This window comes from Scatophagus argus, chromosome 16, assembly GCF_020382885.2.
Source record: "Scatophagus argus isolate fScaArg1 chromosome 16, fScaArg1.pri, whole genome shotgun sequence".
Lineage (NCBI taxonomy): Eukaryota > Metazoa > Chordata > Actinopteri > Scatophagidae > Scatophagus > Scatophagus argus.
Genome location: NC_058508.1, coordinates 10,239,063 through 10,257,052, shown reverse-complemented (window position 1 = coordinate 10,257,052; position 17,990 = coordinate 10,239,063). Strand labels below are relative to the sequence as shown.

Genomic DNA, 17,990 nt, shown 5'->3' with positions numbered 1-17,990 from the left:
CAACATCCAGTGTACACGAGCAGCAGGAGGATTAAACTGAGTGTCTCCTTTTAGTGACAGAGGAGACAGAAACTTGACACTGACTGCCCTCTAGTGGTTTTATACAAGAAAGTAAAACATTGTTTTTCAGAGTCATGAATCACTTTTGATTTCACAAAACTGACAGACTTTGTATTGTTTTAATTTGTAGTCTTGTTTAGGATAAGTTTATTTTCAACAGCTTCATTGTTATGCTGTCTGTGGCCCTTTCTACATCCTGTAAGATAAAGGTTAAAAAATTTATAAATTACATGATTTTAAAAAATCATGTACAAAATATAAATATATAAGATCAATGCCATGTAAAAAAACAACAAAAAAAAAAACAACCTGAGAGATCAGTCCTGTAGGATTTTGTACAGCTGCTCAACCAACTCCAGTCACTGTGAGTCTCCAGCACAATAATAAACAGCAGAATCTTCAGTCTTCAGACTGTTCATCTGCAGATACACCTGCTGTCTGCTGTTGTCTCTGGAGATGGTAAAGCGATTCTGGACTGATATGGAATAAAGTTTATTGCCTCCACTCCAATGAAGGCAACCCACTGCAGCCCTTTTCCTTCAGCTTGTCTGATCCAGCTGATTTCAGCATTGTCATCTGATATTCCTGCATATGTACACGTCAGTTTGTGAGATTCTCCAGGTCGCTTCATCGCTGGTTCAGATTCAGTCAGAGTCTGACTGCACACACCTGGGAAGAAAGGCAGTTTGATCAGAACAGAGCAGAACAGAAACCTTGACACAGAAAGTAAAGAGTCCAGAAGTGTGTATTCACCAGAAATCAGTGACAGCATCAGAAACATTATACATGTAGCTAAAGTCATCATGAAAATGTTTTGGATGTCTGGATGCTGGTTTGGTCTCTCTGCTTCAGCTTGCAGTGAGATAAATAAAGATTGGAGAAAATACTAACAGGAATGATCTAATTCCTACCATGACTAAAGGTAAAAGCTGAGTTCAATGTAAAACTATGAAACTGTTTCACATTCTCAAATAAAAATAGCTTTGAAAAGACTCAGTTATGGTGAGAGCAAATCATTCATTTTCCTAATTATTTTTAAAATCCAATATCTAAATGATTGAGTCTGAAGGAGAGAAGATGTGAATTTATAGCAGTTTATACTCATGAGAAAAACAAACGAAGCTGCAGCCCGTTTGAGTTTTTTCCTTGGCAGGTATTCATGACCAACATTAAACCAACAAACACTGATGTAAGACAAAGAAGGAACACACTGAAAGTAAAGGGAATAATTTCATGCAAAAGATAAATCATAGTTTCTTAATCTTTTTTGATGGCACACTATGGATTGCAGTACTTGTTGTGTATTACTTGAATGAATTGAAATGAAATAGATTAAACTAATTCATTAAACCTCTTGTGTGTGTGGTTGAGTCACATGGTCTCTGGGTATTTGTGCAGGTCTGTTGGTGGTTTGTGTCACTGTGGGTCGACGTACACAGTAATAAACAGCTGTGTCCTCAGGCTGCAGATTCTGTCCTGTTAGAGTCACTGTTCCAGCAGAAGTGTCTCTGCTGTAGCTGAACTTGTTCTTCAGGGCATCATTTTGAAAAAGGCTGCCACCACTTCCACCCCACTGATGAGAAATCCAGTCCATTGGTTTTCCTTCACAGTGTCTGATCCAACCTGTTGCATAGCTGCTATCAGTCACAGAATAACCAGACGGTCGACAGGTGATGGTCAAAGACTGTCCAGGCTGCACAACCATTGAGTCTGGCTGGATGAGATCAATACTGTTCACACCTATTGAAACACAAATCAACATAAAAGCACAGAAATGTGCTTGTATTTAAAGAGCATATTTCTATAAAATACCCTGTATGGACCTAAATGTCACTATCAGGATGATTAACTTAGCAAAATTAATTGCCATTCTGCTAGGTTTTAATTTGTAAAATAAATAAATACATTTTAAATATTTTAAATCTTGGTGTGAGAACATTGTATCTTGCTGGACACAGAGCATTTTAAGACAGTGTTTTCACTCTGGTTAAAGTAATGTTGTAACTACAGTAATGTTGTCTTCTCATAAGTGCAGACACACTGACACATATTGTATTAATGAAATGTGGTTCATTGTTAATTTGTCATCATTCAGTGGGAAGTTTGATTTCAAAGTCCTGAAAGGCTTCAGAGCTTCTCGAACATGTTGATCCAGCACTTCAAATGTTCTGTTAGTGTTGTGGTGCAGTGAGCTCACAAAGGGTGTGAGTACAAAACTCAGTTAAGCTGCTCCACCAACTCCAGTCACTGTGAGTCTCCAGCACAATAATAAACAGCAGAATCTTCAGTCTTCAGACTGTTCATCTGCAGATACACCTGCTGTCTGCTGTCGTCTCTGGAGATAGTAAACCGGCCTTGGACTGACTGAGAGTAGTATTTGTCGCTACCACTAAGCTGACTGATATAAGCAACCCACTCCAGTCCTTTTCCAGGAGCCTGTCTGATCCAGTGCATATAGAAGTCACTGAATGTGAATCCAGAGGCTGTACAGGTCAATCTGTGAGATTCTCCAGGCCTTTTAACCACTGGTTCAGATTCTGTCAGAGTCTGACCATCAACACCTGTCAAGAGAAACCAGATCTTCATGTGATCCAAGTTGACAACATAAGTTTATACTTATTGTCATAAGTGAATATTCTCACCTGCCCAGCAGACAGTTAAAAGCAACAGTGCTGTCCTATAGTCCATCATGTTAAACTGTGTGTCCACTGTTCTCTGTCCTCCTGTCTGCAGTCACATAAGTAGAGGTGGAAGACATCTGAGTTTTGCATAAAAATGTACAAACCAGATCAGACTGGTTGTTTTACTTTGTGGTTCTTGATCCTCACTGTTCCAGACTCCACAGTGTAAATTCATCATCAAAGCTGTGCTTTTTAGCATTTTCGCTTTTTCCTGAGTGATGATAAACTGATGCTGTTATTGTCCTTGTTTTAATTCATGTGTCTTTGGAACATTTGAAGACATGCATGTGTGTAATGAAATCATACAAAATTGTATTACTATGTGTAATAATAATAATAAAAGACTTTCATGCATTTGTTTGGGGGAAAACTTGATTTTCTATTTATTTTTAATATACTCATGCATCACCAGCCTACTGAATGGCTGCTGACATTGTTTATTCAGACCATCACTTGATACAAATATGATCAACTGCTCTTCCTAAACGATACTGCTTAAAAAACATAAAGAACAATAAAAGTATTTTCAATTAAAATATTTTTCACAACCTTTTAAAGACCTTTTCACCTTGTCAAGGTCACATCAAATGTTATGAGTTTGTAGTTTGTGAACAGCTCTGTGGCCTCCTGTGTTACTGTGGCTTTGAACACAATTATACACAGCAGAGTCTTCAGTCGTCAGGCTGTTCATCTGCAGATACACCTGGTCCACGTTGTTGTCTCTGGAGATGGTGAAGCGATTCTGGACTGATGTGGAATAAGCTTTAGTGTCTCCACTCGGAGCAGAAATGAAGGCAACCAACTGCAGCCCTTTTCTTTTAACTTGACTGATCCAGCTGATAGCAGCACTACCATCTGATATTCCTGCATATGTACAGGTCAGTTTGTGCGATTCTCCAGGTCGCTTCACCGCTGGTTCAGATTCAGTCAGAGTCTGACTGCACACACCTACTACTACCATATTTTGGTAATACAAGTGTGATCACTGGATACTTTTGGGGTTTTAAAAAGAAAATTAACCCTAAAATATCAGTTACATGTTATTTATATACCATACATTAGAATGTATATAATGTTATGTTATTTTTGGTATTGCTATTAAAGTGGAATTTAAAACAATGCCAGGTATAACATAATATTCATTCTAATCATCTGCCTTACATAATGATCATTCTGTCAGCATAAGAATAATAAACTGCATGGAGTTAACTGTTTCAGATGTATTATATTTTAAAATGAAATCACAACTCAGTTGTTTTTTTCTTTTTCACAAGTTCAATTACACGTTTGGTTAACCCCCCCTTCCAGTAATAACAGTGGTTATCCTTGAGATAATCTTTTAACAAATGTTAGAATTAAGCTTTTGTTTCAGTGTTATACCTTTCACTAAATGAAGCTCATTCTGTTTTCTTTAGTTGCATAGGTAGACACAGATTGGAGTTACATACATTACAGTTTAGAAAGATAGTCCTTCTTAGTCCTGAATGAATAAACTTCAAGTTCCCATGTCCCTACTAAACCAACAGGAAGGTCTCCATCGATGTCCTTGTGATTTCAATGAAGGTGAATGTGAGAAATATAAAAATCAAACAAACCGATAATGAAATGTTATTTTACCGTTAGTCAACATTGAAAAGACAGAGAACACCCTGTTCACCTCTCATTTGGACTGCTGCTGAGTGATGCTCTGAGATGTTTCCTGGACATACATCACTGTTTCAGATGTATTATATTAGTAGTAGTAGTTTAAGTTTTTGGTATTCATTTGGGGTCACTGGGTCATATTACTGTTGAATATCCAACTTAAAGCTAGCTTCACAGTAGTTTACTGGTCTATTTCACAGCAGACAGTTTGACTAAAAATAAAAGTATTTCTAAGAAAAAGAATGATAGCTCTGGAAGCTGTGACAGTGTAACAGTGTATCAGAGTCTATAATGCCAGAGCCCTTAAATCCAAAGCAGCTGAATGGAATCAGGCCTTTGATAGCTCTTATTTATGCTTTTCTGTTAACATGTAAAACGTTAGAAAGACCGACTGGTGACAGTAAGTTCTGGGTCAATATGATTAGGAGAATGTTGCCATCTGCTGGAAGTGTTGATAAATAAAACACACACACCACATCGTAGTTTTGTGTCGTGGTTTACTGACTGAAAAAGTCTATTTGCATGTGTGGCGGAGTAGCACAAAACATATGTCCTTATTTATGATTGTAATCATGATCATGGTTTAAGTATTTCAATACATTGTATAGCCCTATATATACAGACGATGAAAATAGTGTGTGTGACATTTGTTCAAGCTTTGAATCACTTTTGCCATGTAAGTGATGCTCTTACCACAAAGTGCAAGTCACTTAAACACATATTAGAATATGCTAGAAGGTGTTTTTGTAGAGAGTTTGCATGTTCTCTTCATGTCTGCCTGGATGCCCATCTGGCTTCACCCCACAGTGCAAAGACATATAGGTTAGGTTAACTGGTGACTGAAAATAGCTGAATGTGAGTGTAAATAGGTGTTTGTCTCTACGTCCCCCCCTGTGAGATGGCAATCCTTTTCCAGGGTGTCCCCCTTTTCTCCCCCAGGGTCAACTGAGATAGGCTCCAGGCCCCCTGTGACCCTGTTAAGGGTAAGCAGCAACAGCCAATAGATGAATAAGCATTGACATCCCACTCTATAAAATCATCAGTCTTCAGCATAAAAAGAACATCAGTGTCATTGTGTATCTCACTAATTATTCTCATAATGGCGTATTGTGATTATTTTGGTTGTTTCTTGTAACTATGGTGCTTTAAAACTTGACGTGTCTTGATTAAAGCCTACATCACTTCATCTGTTCTTTTGAAGCAATTGTAACAGAAAAAAGGACAAAGATGCATCAAGATGCTTCAGCCGGAGGTGGGGTGATGAGGTTTCTGCTATTGAATGCCTCTTTATTTTCCATCCATTTTCTATACCGCTTATCCGTCAGGGTCGCGGGGGAGCTATCTCAGCTATCTCAGCTGACTGGGCGAGAGGCAGGGTTCACCCTGGACTGGTCGCCAGTCAATCGCAGGGCCAACACACAAAGACAGACAACCACACACTCTCACCTAGGGGGAATTTAGAGTAGCCAATTAACCTAATGTGCATGTTTTTGGTATTGTGGGAGGAAGCTGGAGTACCCGGAGAAAACCCACGCAGGCACAGGGAGAACAAACTCCACAAACTCCACATAGAAGGGCCCAGACCGGGATTCGAACCTGGAACCCTCTTGCTATGAGGCGACAGTGCTAACCACTACACCACTGCACCGCCCTGCCTCTTTATTTTAATTTTGTAAACTAATTTAAGTGTATTTCAGCAAGTGTTTGTACATATGTCTTTAGAGTAGGTCAGATCATGTTTTTCAAAATATTAAAAAAAAACAACTCTTGAATTTATAGATAAATAGATAGATAGATACTTTATTGATCCCCACATTAAAGGAACTTTAAGGCATCCAGTAGCTATGTATGAGCTTGTGTGTGTGCATGCAATGAAGATGATGCTGATCATGACAGTGAAAAAAGAGGTAACACTTTAATGATCATTAGAATGACCATGACCATCTATTTACTGCCCTCTATTTTGATTTTTTTTCCTTTCTTTTTTGTAAAAGCAAAACTTATTTGGTCTAAAAGGAAATGTTATAGAAAGATCTGAATGCTCAACAGACAGCTTCTTTGTTGATAGCTCTAACATAAGATTAATCTCCTTTAAATAATGATAAATCTTTCTTTCTCAGGTAAAACTGACTGAGCATGTATGGATTTTTCAGCACATTCAGTGCAACATTTCTAAAATTTGGAGCTGCTGAGTGCAACGACAAACTTCTGCAGCTGGCCGCTGGGCAGTTTGTGGTTGAGTAGTTTGCTCAGTGGTGCCCCAGCAGTAGTTGCAAAGGGAGTATAGTCATCTTACATGTGTGAGGATGTTGGGTTGCTACTTATCCCTGTTTTAACACACTCAAAGGGTTAAGCAAAGACCCAGAAGAAGGGCGGAGCTCAGCATAAGAATACGGGAGTGTATGGAGGTGTTAGACAGTGAGACGCTCTCAAGCAGCCTGCTGGGCATGGTGCCCTGCTTCCCTGTTACCGGTCCCTTGGCACTTAAGACTGGCAGGAGCATGCTGCAGCTCCATCCCAGCAACAGCGTCACAGATTTGGGCTGGCTGCCATGCGCTCCACAGCCAATCAGGGCAAACACAGTGCCAGATCCCTCCAGAGGTATCCAATAGTAAGCCTGGATGTGCTATGTGTCATCCCTCCCAGATGTGGGTTCCTTAAAACCCACAAGGTATACAAATACAGACACAGACAGGCAGCTCTAACTTGAAAACAGTCTGCACACATTTACAGTGACTCTGTGTATGTGTATGTGTGTGTATGCATAGAAAGGTGAAGTTCTGTTTTCATGTGAATGTACCTCTGTATCATACCATTTACTGAATCCAGTTCAGACCTGTCAGCATCTTCAAATTCCTGCTCAACTGGTGTTTCTCAGAAGAGGGAGCAAATCACCACTGTCAAATGTGGAGCTTTGTCTCACTCTTGTGGACAATCTGGGTAACAAGAGCATGAGCATTGTGACATGGTATACTATGGTATTGAGCATATCCTGGAAGAATAAATATAAATTAAATAAATATTTTATTCTAATCAATTAAGCAAATCACGACAGCCTTGTTCAATACATTTTGTATATCTGAATCTGTATAATCTGAATGGAGGAATGAGTCCAGTGATATTATTTTTATTTATTCATTACATTCATGTTGAAATCTTAGTCAGTCAAGTCTGATCTGATACTTAAATGTTTCCATATTTATCTGATGCACTGAGCTAACCAGCTGTGGCTGTCTAAATTTGGCAAGTAACAAGTAAATAAATCTTTTTTCATTAAATACTGTGTCCAGATACTAAAAGCTCTACTTCAAAATAACAAACTTGATGACATTTCTGCTGTGGTTTTAAAGTTAGTGTATAAATAGTGTAAAATATGTTGAGTTGTTTTCTTCCTTTTCTTTTTCTTTTATTAAAATTCTATATAAATGCAGAAGGAACAAAAATGCAGCTAAAATACAACTCCAGTACTGAAATTCTAGCTTGACCTCTGTGAGTACTACCAACAGCTCAATCTTGGTACCCACTGGCTATCATTTGATGACGATTTAGCCTCTAGAAGAAGCAGCAAATGTTTCAGGGCTTCTGTTGTGGCTAGCAAATATCCAGAATAAAGATATCTGGGTCAAGACTACTTCTTCCACGAGGTGGTCATTGCTTACAGTTTGATTAGCAACTTGAGATGTGAGAGTGGAGTTGGAATCGAGAGATGATGTCTCTGACTCTGTCATGTCATGACATGACTCTGTCAATGCATGCAAACACAGCCAGCTCAAACATGATTTGCAAATACTATTGTAAATGGACTACAAACAGAAACCAGAAACCGGAAACCAGCTTTTGAGACCAAACTCTTCTATGTGTCCTCCTGCTGCGTCTTCTTGTGTTCTGGAGGAGTGGCTTTATCAAATGTGGCTTCATCAAAGCCACTCCTCTCATCAAAATTTGCCAATGTATTTTGATTTTAGAAGATTTGTTCATTACATTCATCGTGGAATCTCAAAGTCAGAAGCCTTTATTCACTTTGCAGTGGAAATTTGCATCATTAGAGAATGTATTATCTTAGGTAATTAACTTTCAAAATTCACCAGATTTTTATTTTGCATAATCCACTTATTTGAAGCATTCATGATCATCTCAACGAGAGGAATCATTGTTTAGCCTCACATTTTATTAATTTCAGTTGTTTCCACTGACTCAAGGTAGCCATCACAGTGCTTACTAAATGAGTTGTGTTTGAGGCCTTGTTCAATTTGTCACTGGATGGAAGTTTCACATTCATCAGCCAGTCACCTTGGCATCACATACAAAGGATACACATAATGCAGGCAATCCACCTTCACCTCAGATGCTACCATCATTACTGTCTTGAAGCTGGGAATCTCAACATGACTGTATGGGCGTCTGTTTACATTAACTGTAGAAAAAAATGCTTTTAGCTAGAAATGTTTGTTACAATATGAATTTGTTAATCTTAAAACATTCTTGATATATCAACGATTGTCATAATCGGGTGAGATAGTAGCTATACATGTTACCTGTTTTTACTTGCATCAATATAAACCTTGAATGTGAACATGTTTAAGATATGAACTGATTTCATCTCTTCATACCTTCAAAGTTTGGTCAGGTAACCAACTGTGCTGACTCAGTTCTAAGTGTAATGTTTTATATTTAGGCTAGATGGCAAAGTTGTGCTTTTACAGTATCTGTTGGAATCAGGTGAAGATTGGGCTTGAAGGTCTTTTGCACAGATGTTGAAGCATGACAGGGCAGAGTGATCAGAGCTAGCAGCAAGCGCAAACACTGAGTAACACCAAGGTCCAGAAAAAGTACGAAGATGCAGAACTGAAACAATGCAAAGAGCAACGGAGCATCACAAACTGCAGGTGTGAGATGCGGTCATGCCAGTAAGAGAAACAGAGTGCACATTTAAATGTTTCATATCAGTTTACATATGTTTTGCACATGGACTTTACATGGTTTCTCATGACTTGAAGGTTTTAGTTTTAGTTCTCGGTTTATAATAGACTCAAGGACTACCCGACTGTAAAATCTCTGAATTTACATATTGAGTTGAACATGGGCTGTTGATTCCAGGTGCTGTGGAGGTCCTGAACATAATATCACTTTACACAATATACATCCATCCATTTTCTATACCACTTATCTGTCAGGGTGGGAGTGGGGGTGGGGGGAGGCGGGGGGTTGGCTGGAGCCTATCCCAGCTGATTATGGGCAAGAGGTGGGGTTCACCCTGGACTGGTCGTCAGTCAATTGCAGGGTTGACACCCAAAGACAGACAACCACACACACACTTATGGACAATGTAGAGTAGCCAGTTAATGTGCATGTGTTTTTGGTATTGTGGGAGGAAGCCGGAGCACCCGGAGAAACCCCACGCAGGCACAGGGAGAACAAACTCCACATAGAAGGGCCCAGACCGGGATTCAAACCTGGAACCCTCTTGCTTTGAGGAGACAGTGCTAACCACTGCACCACCCCTTTACACAATATACATAATGGAAAACAAAAAATATAGAAAAGTAATCATGAATATTATGTCCTTAAATTTTGACAATGTATGCTGTATGAACATTTCAAAATCACAGAAGGAAAACGTTTGAAGATTATCTTCACTGAAACATTTATTTTCAAAAACATACAAAGAGCTTGTAATTAAATTGAAAAAAAGGCAAAAAAGGACAATTGGGATTACTTACATGATGCAATGAATTTTTAAGAAAAATGTGAAAATACTTATTTCAAATACTTTTTACAGACAGTTCGTCTTGTTTCATTTAATCTGAAAAGACAGAAAAAGAATAAAAATATAAGAATTAGTAATACTGCAGCAAAATGATCAAATGCTATTTCTCACCACTCACATGTGTGGTTATATTGCAAAAAATATTATTTGACCAATGAATGCACATTGCAGTTACAACATTGCTGTATAATAACATATCATAATACACACATGAAGCTGTGACAATTGCTTTCTGCCAATTTAGTCTGCTGTACCAATGTAAAAATAATTTATCTTAATTAGCTTCAAAAAAGGGATGTTACTGAACATACAATAGAGACAACAGCTCTAAAATTTAAAAGAATCATTGCTGTGTTCAAAAAGCTTAACATTTAACAATCACTATGCTTTACAGAGGTAATTTTTAACTGTATGTTTATCATGTCTCAAAGTATGAAACTGCACAAACATTCTGTTGATCATCACTGATACCTAAGCTTCTGTTGCAATAACTTAGAAGTATAAGCTCTAAAAAAACATGTAAAAACCTAGTGGCATAATGGATAAAGATAGTTTTTGTTCCAGTGTGGTTAATAAGATCCTCAAAAGAGTAACAAATTATGTTCAAACATTAATTTTTAATAATTGTCCCTATGCTATATTGAACCTGTTGTCATTTTACACCTCAGGTTAGGAGGAGTGAGTGCCTTTTTGCTCTTGCATCTTTGTAGTTTGAATACATAAAAGTGTTTACTCACTTGTCTGGTTGAATTAAATGCAAATCTGTGCACAACTTTACCTTGAAAGCAGTGGTTCCAATGGTGAACAGCAGAGTGATGAGGAAGAGAAGGATGAAGGTGATAGCTGTGTCTCCCATGTTATCTTCTTCTGCCTCCATGGTACTGTCCCACTTATAGTTAGGTTCAGTCAGGAGCTCTGGATATAGTGTACAGTTGGAAATGATTTGATACAACATCTATAGCATGCAAAATCCTCTACATATGACACACTGATTGATTTACTATATTTACTTTAATGGAGCGGTCTGTATTTACTGACTATATTTACTTTAACAGAGTGGTCATCAAAGGAATTGGCTCATTATACTCATGAGCTATTGTTTCAAACTTGGAGGACATATTTGTCCCAAAAATTAATTTATGTATTAGGAGAGAGACAGACAGACAGAGAGACAGGAAAAGATGATTGGTTCGTTTCAAGAAAAAGCAATGTGCTCATTTACTTTTACTCTCTTTGTAGGTCACAGATGATTTCAGGGTTGTATAATTTTTTTGATCTTTTCCCTCAAACTGACATGTAAACGTAGTGCCGGGACTCCACTCATCCGAGTGCACCGTCAGAAAACTTGCTGCACTGTACAGTACAGTTCCTGTCTCATTCTCTCTTTTCTTGAAAGTTTCAATCTCATATATTTTGTTGGTAATGTCCTTGCCATTTTTCAGCCACTTGATCGCAAAACAGTTTGGTGAAAAATCTTTGGTAAAGCAGGAGAAGGAGGCCTTATTTTTCTCATTCCAGGAGGCCAATACTTCAAGAGTTGGTGACACAAAAGTCACTGAAATACAAACACAAAATATTTGAAAATCAACCAGTTTGCCAGTTAATCAATCCAATTAAGGAATAAAATAAATTAATACATTTAAAAAAACTGTAAGGTATATGTTTTGTCTTGTTACTTATCACATTGTTATGGGTGTATCATAAGGCTAATAGGTTGATAAATAATACATTTCTCCTATAATGACCATGAATTGCTACTGAAAGACTCCATTGTTGATATGGAATATGTGACTTGGCTTGTGAATCAGCATATATTCATCATTTGACTGAGAGACCACAGAACTGGAGTTAGACCAGAAACAGTCATGTGTCTTGTGTTGGGGGTGCAAGACCCAGTAGAGGAAACACACATTTACAAAGACAAGTCACACAAACAGAGTAAATGTACTATGTACAAATAAAAACAAATTACTTTGTTTTTTGAAGTTTGGGTGCTGGGGATGTAGTTATTCTAACAATATGTGCAAAGTTGCTAATAATGTCACTGGGCTTTAAAACTCAAACATGCTACACATCATTTGTGTTGTATTAGGACAGCACTGTGACAGTAGACTTACAATGAACACATAGCTCAAAACTTTGGTTGAATAAAGACATGAACTGCATGCGACGTACATCAACAGAGTTGCAAAGTGCTTTTTTTTATTTTGATTTTGAATCTGCATTAAAAAGACAAACACAATGTCATATCACAAGCAACAAACATCAAACAACAAACAGCAGAAGACACAGCGACACAGAACAACATCTACTGGGCCTTGCACGATTCAGGGACGTTCATGTTGAGGTTGACCAGGTTGATTTTTTCAAATGTTTTGTACCCGACGGACCTGACAATAGCTTTAGTTCTGTTAGCCACTGACTCATGGTGAACTACACAGCTATACACCACGTCATCATTTTGCCACTGGTCAAGGCTGAGTGATAACTGGCCATAAGCAGAATAGGATCCATGGTGTCCTACAGGATTTGTGGTATGGAAGTGGTAATTTGGGCCTGCTTCCTCATCATCAACAAGCCAAGTCACAAGAACATCCTGAGGGAAAAAGTCTTTCACATAGCAAGTCAGGGTCACCATTTCTTTTTTAGTATGCTCTACTGGAGGCAGCATAAACACTGAAGGACGCAGAGTCTGTTCTCCTGCAAGCATGAGAGAATAATTAGGCCTCCTGTCACAGCGTTACTGAACAAAATGCACCAAGCAGTAACGCTCATAATGCATGAGTGACAAGAGAAATTAAACACAGACTTTTAGTGCACATCTGCAGAATAGTTTTCTTACCAGCATCCCTTTCATAGAGTTTCTTTATTGGCTCCATCCACTCTGTGTGTTCAACAAAGCAGTAGCGCTTTACCCCCTGGCTCCATTCATCATATGTGATATCAAGTGAAAGGTTGAATACCCCTGTAGTTATTTTAATGGCGTCCTGTGGGGAACTAACCAATTCCTTTCCAAACTCGTTCTCCCACCAAATCTTACTGAGAGATGGCTTGTATACATTGACCTGACACACTATCTGTCCAAGGCTATCCTTAAAGATATCCTCCATTCTTGGTCCTAAGATCGTTATGTCCACATCAGTTTGTTTACATTCGTCAGCTGTTGAGCAAAGATTTTAATATTTAATAGCAATGCCTGAAAAACTATGAGAATTGAAATTCAATTTTACACAATTTTTAAAGAAAAAACAATTACTCACGTGAATGGTCACTTGAAGTCACAGATGAATTCGTGACAGTTTCACCTTCCCCCTTAAACTGACATGTAAATGTTGTTCCTGAAGTCCACTCACTGGACGGCACTACGAGAAGGCTTGCTGCACTGTACACTACAGTTCCATTCTCATACTTTGTTTCTTTAGCAGGTGTTGTGAGCTCATATTTTTTGTTGGCGATGTCCTTGTCATTTTTCAGCCATTTGAACTCATAAGTGTTTGGTGAAAAATCTTTGGCAAAGCAGGAGAAGGAGGCTTCGTTTTCCTCATCAGAGGAGGCCAACACTTTAAGGCTTGGCTTAATGACGTCTTCCTCTAAAAAACAGACACATACAGATATATATACAGCATATATATATATGTGCAGAAGTAGGAAGAATATATGTATATGCAAAAGCAGAAAAGGTGAACAATATGCTACAGTGTTCAGATATTGAATATAGACTTAGAATATGACTATATACATATCAATGCATACTATTCAATTTGTGCATACATGTGCATATAATAATTGCACTTTTTAATTTAATGTTTAGTGTAGCTTGTTACTGAAGTGCATCAAAAGAATCAAAAGGAAAATAAGCTTGTCATATTACAATTACATATTTGAGCAGCAGAGCTTTAAGGCTCACTTCTGCATATACATTGACTCCTTTTTTCTTAATAATTAAGTAATTTTGAAATTTAATGAAAATTATTTAACCAAACCGTTTAAATATTCATCATGTTATCTAATTTGGTAACAGTTGTCTTATACTTTTGACAGACTACAGTATAATTGTTTCTAAAACTTTGAAGCAAATTGCTGCTGTCTTTCAAATTTACTTCACGTGTGTCAGTAGCAGCTCAAAATAAATCTACAAAGATGTCATAAGGTCTGTTTCTAATAATATTTCCCAGGAAAAACCACTATGACTATTTACTAGCAATATGACATTATTTATCAGTTATCATTATCATTTGCAAATCTTGCTCTGCATGTTTTTTTGTATTTCCATATTTAATTTAAAAACTTTTAATTTTTATTTTGTACAATAGTAAAATATGGTAACAGTTCCACCATGTAAAACTGCTAGATTTCAAATCAGTTGCTGAGCAGGTATTTATATGTGACTTACCAGGAGTATGTGGGCCTCCGTACACACCAACCTCAGCATTTCCTGCTGGATGTGTCACGGCACATTGTAAAGTCTTTATACTGTCCCAGTCCTGTCTCCTCACTCGGATTTGACTGACTCCTGTATACAGGTTGTTTTTCTGTACTGGAGGGTACTGAATGAAGTCTGTCAAGGCTACTCCATTTTTCCTCCATGCATAGGTCAGTGAGGAGGGTGTGAAGCCGGTGGCAAGACAGCCAACAGTGATCGTGTCTGCTGTTGCAGCATCACATTGCATCAGAGGAAACGCGGTTGGTGGTTGTGGAGTGGCTAAGAAAGGGACAAATAAATGTGTAAATAAAATACAAATATATAAATAACATTCAACAGGACATTTTTCACCAAGTCAATGTAAGTTTTTTGATCAGTGTGTAAAAAGGCAAAGCTCCGCAGCCTTACCATTTTGTTGAATGTGGAAACTGAATGTGGAAATTTCAAGTGTCCTGCATATACATATATTGTTTCCTTATCTCATTTATTTACATGTTGTTTATTGGATAAAAACTCGTTCAGTAATATTATTTTTGGTATTCTTGTTATTCTTAGAAATTATTTTAAATGGGCAATTTTAAGAAAAGTCAATAGGAATTTTTTAAACTGAAAGTTGGTAAACATCCATATAACTGAGCTGATGGCAGTCCTATTCTTAGAAAAAACGTATCAGCCTACTTTTGGTCAAATACAGCAATGATTTATGAAGTTAAAGGGTATTCTTACCTGATGAAACAGTCACCATTGTACCCTTTCCCCAGTAGTCAAAAGCACCGTAGTAGCACAGTGCTGAATCTACTCAGCTGTTAGTTTGAAAAGTCTACTGTCGAGTGCAAGAAGTCTACCTCAACCTTTAATTAATCCCCCTATGCTCTTAAAATCCATTTAAATGACCCAAAATATATTAGTCATGAATATCCACCAGCGAGTCCTACTGAGAATACTACTGTTTGAATTTTACAAATACAAACAGTATTAACAAACTTTGCTTTTGAAGTGACACTTGGCATGCTGAGAAGTTATGGAAGCCCTAACAACATGACACTTTACAGTCCGAAACACACGCTGGTGTAGATTTGAAATCGTACAAATCTTACCTGATGACACTGTTACCATAGTGCCTTTTCCCCAGTAGTCGAAAGCCCAGCCATCACAGTTAAGAGAGTCAATTCAACCTTCATACAAAATTCATTTCTGCAGTACCCCATTATGTAATGGCATACCCTTTGGTTCTGGCAACAGTTAAAACTACACTAATATGTACACATGTTGATAATATTCTTTTTCCACTGAACTCAAGAGCCAGGAGTTTAACATTTTCACAACTTTTTTGTCAGTCTACATTTTGCTGTTGGCTGTTTAATCACTGGCCAAAAGTTGTGACTGCATAAAAATAATAAAATCTATTTTAGTGATGCCATCAGAAAATGTATTCTCCAAACAGACATTAAAACTACATACCTGAGGTGACCGTGACCGTGGTGCCTTTTCCCCAGTAGTCAAAAGCGTAGTCACAGTTCAACAAATTATGAACCTCTGTGTACAAAAACCTGTTCCCACATATCTAAACCTTCCATGGTCAGTTCTATCTACACTCTGACACATTTTCCTTGTATTTTGAAGATAAGGATTCAGAGGATGGAATCGAATATGATTTTGAGTCTACTGGTTAGAACAAATTTAACGTTCAGCATTCCAGAAGTGAACCAACTAAGTCACAACTAAGATTTCCTAAAAAATACAAAAACTGTTTTAAATCAAAATGCATGCCTTATAAAAAAAAAAAAAAGATTGGCTTACCTGATTTAACTGTGACCATCGTGCCTTTTCCCCAAAAAGCATCATCACAGTGTAACAAGTCAACACACCCAACATACCAAAACAAGCACCTTAAAGATGCCGCTGATGCCACTGAGGTCTAAATATACTAAATTAAACATTGTAATTTTTCCATTTTCAAAATGAAGAAAAAATAATCTCTTTTTACCTGATGTGACGGTCACCATTGTTCCTTTTCCCCAGTAGTCAAAGTAGTAGTCACAGTGACAAGTTTCAATGGCACTTTCGTGCAAAAATATCTTACATCTGGTAGTATCTTATAAATCATTTTATTAATTCAGTAAAATATTGTATGCATAACATATAACTCAATCCTGGCTTTTGCTGTAAACTACATTGTAGTTTACATGCAATTTAAACCAACATAAATGTAAAAATAAACCAGAAAAATATTAAAAGTTCTTTGATGATGACTTACCAGAAGTTACTGTGACTTGAGTTCCTTTCCCCCAGTAGTCAAAGTAGCTGTCACAGTGATATATTACAGTCTGCTTCTAATACAAATACTATAAAGTGCTGTTTAAATCAAGAAAGGCAAATATGTTCCCCCTGACAAAGCAATTCCCACCATGCTATTTATGAACCACTTCCCCTGAGATATCATTTCCTATGGTCTGGGTTGCATAATATTAAGTGTGTTTGCTGGTGGTTGGTAAACACTTCTTCTTTATCATATCCCCCTGGCAGCTTGAAGTTCCTGCAGCACGGGGGTCCATGCAAGCCCGCTGATCTGACCAAAATTCCAGTAGTTATTTGTCGATGGCAAGTCATTGGCAGGCCATAAAAAAAGATTTTTTGACGCTAAAATTAAAACCAATATTCATTCATTGCTTCATTTTGAAATGTTTTTTTTTTAAATTACTCTTTTGTTTCTGCTTCCTTCTCTTTATGTTATTTGTTTCTTCTGTTGGTACAGTGCACAAGTCACTGACAATAAATGTATGTATGTAAAAAATAACACGACTGTTACCAGGCCTATACAGCACAATAACTCAGATCTCCCTATGTATTTCATTGTATTGCACTGTCTAGTGTACTTATTGTAATGTTGACAAGGACTTATTTCAAGGATAAACTAACTATTAGCCTGAAGACATGCAGTGAAGATGCCATTTCCCAAATTTCAGACAACTCGTTGTGTTACTGTGAGTGCAATAAAACCTTCCCAAAATAAATTGCTTAAATTTTTTTTTTTTAATTAAAATATTTTTTTTTCCTCTAAAGTCACAAAGATAAAAGGTTTTACAGTACAAGTACAATTGTTGTACACAACAATCAAAAATAAGAGCTTCTTCATTTGTGGATGGCTGTTTGTTTTGTCTTGTTTGTAAATTCAGTTTTCTATTGAGGTACCTGGAGTTCTTTCACCAGATTAAAGCTCGAGAACATCAGGGGAACAATTTGTTTCCCACCTTTCTCATGTTATACGTGGAAGTATTGGACATTCTGATCACAGGTGCCCTGACCTCACCTTTGTTCAATAAGTGATGGAAAAGAGGGAAATGGGCCACAGGGTTTATGTGTCTCTCCTGGAATATTCCTGGTGGAGGTAGATGAATGAACTTAAGCTACTGGC

The 17,990-nt window shown here is 37.5% G+C and overlaps 1 protein-coding gene and 1 gene segment (V, D, J or C); both read right to left on the bottom strand.

Annotated features, from left to right (window-relative positions):
- ighd (immunoglobulin heavy constant delta) overlaps positions 1–16,697 on the bottom strand; it is a 68,361-nt gene extending 51,664 nt beyond the window's left edge. Inside the window, exons 1-3 of one of the 4 annotated variants that reach the window (XM_046415529.1) lie at positions 16,563–16,697; positions 14,546–14,854; positions 13,429–13,742 (exon numbers count right to left, since the gene is read on the bottom strand). In XM_046415529.1, coding sequence (XP_046271485.1) covers positions 13,429–13,742; positions 14,546–14,854; positions 16,563–16,581 — 642 coding nt within the window. In that variant the 5' untranslated portion in view covers positions 16,582–16,697. Of the gene's footprint in view, positions 1–13,428; positions 13,743–14,545; positions 14,855–15,301; positions 15,466–16,562 lie in introns of those variants that run through there. The other 3 variants (XM_046415528.1, XM_046415532.1, XM_046415533.1) reach the window with 3 other exon arrangements.
- Positions 2,305–2,751, bottom strand: LOC124073345. The segment is given in 2 exon segments: positions 2,305–2,621; positions 2,703–2,751. Coding segments are annotated over 2 exon segments (366 nt in total).
- Positions 16,698–17,990: the final 1,293 nt, after the last annotated feature.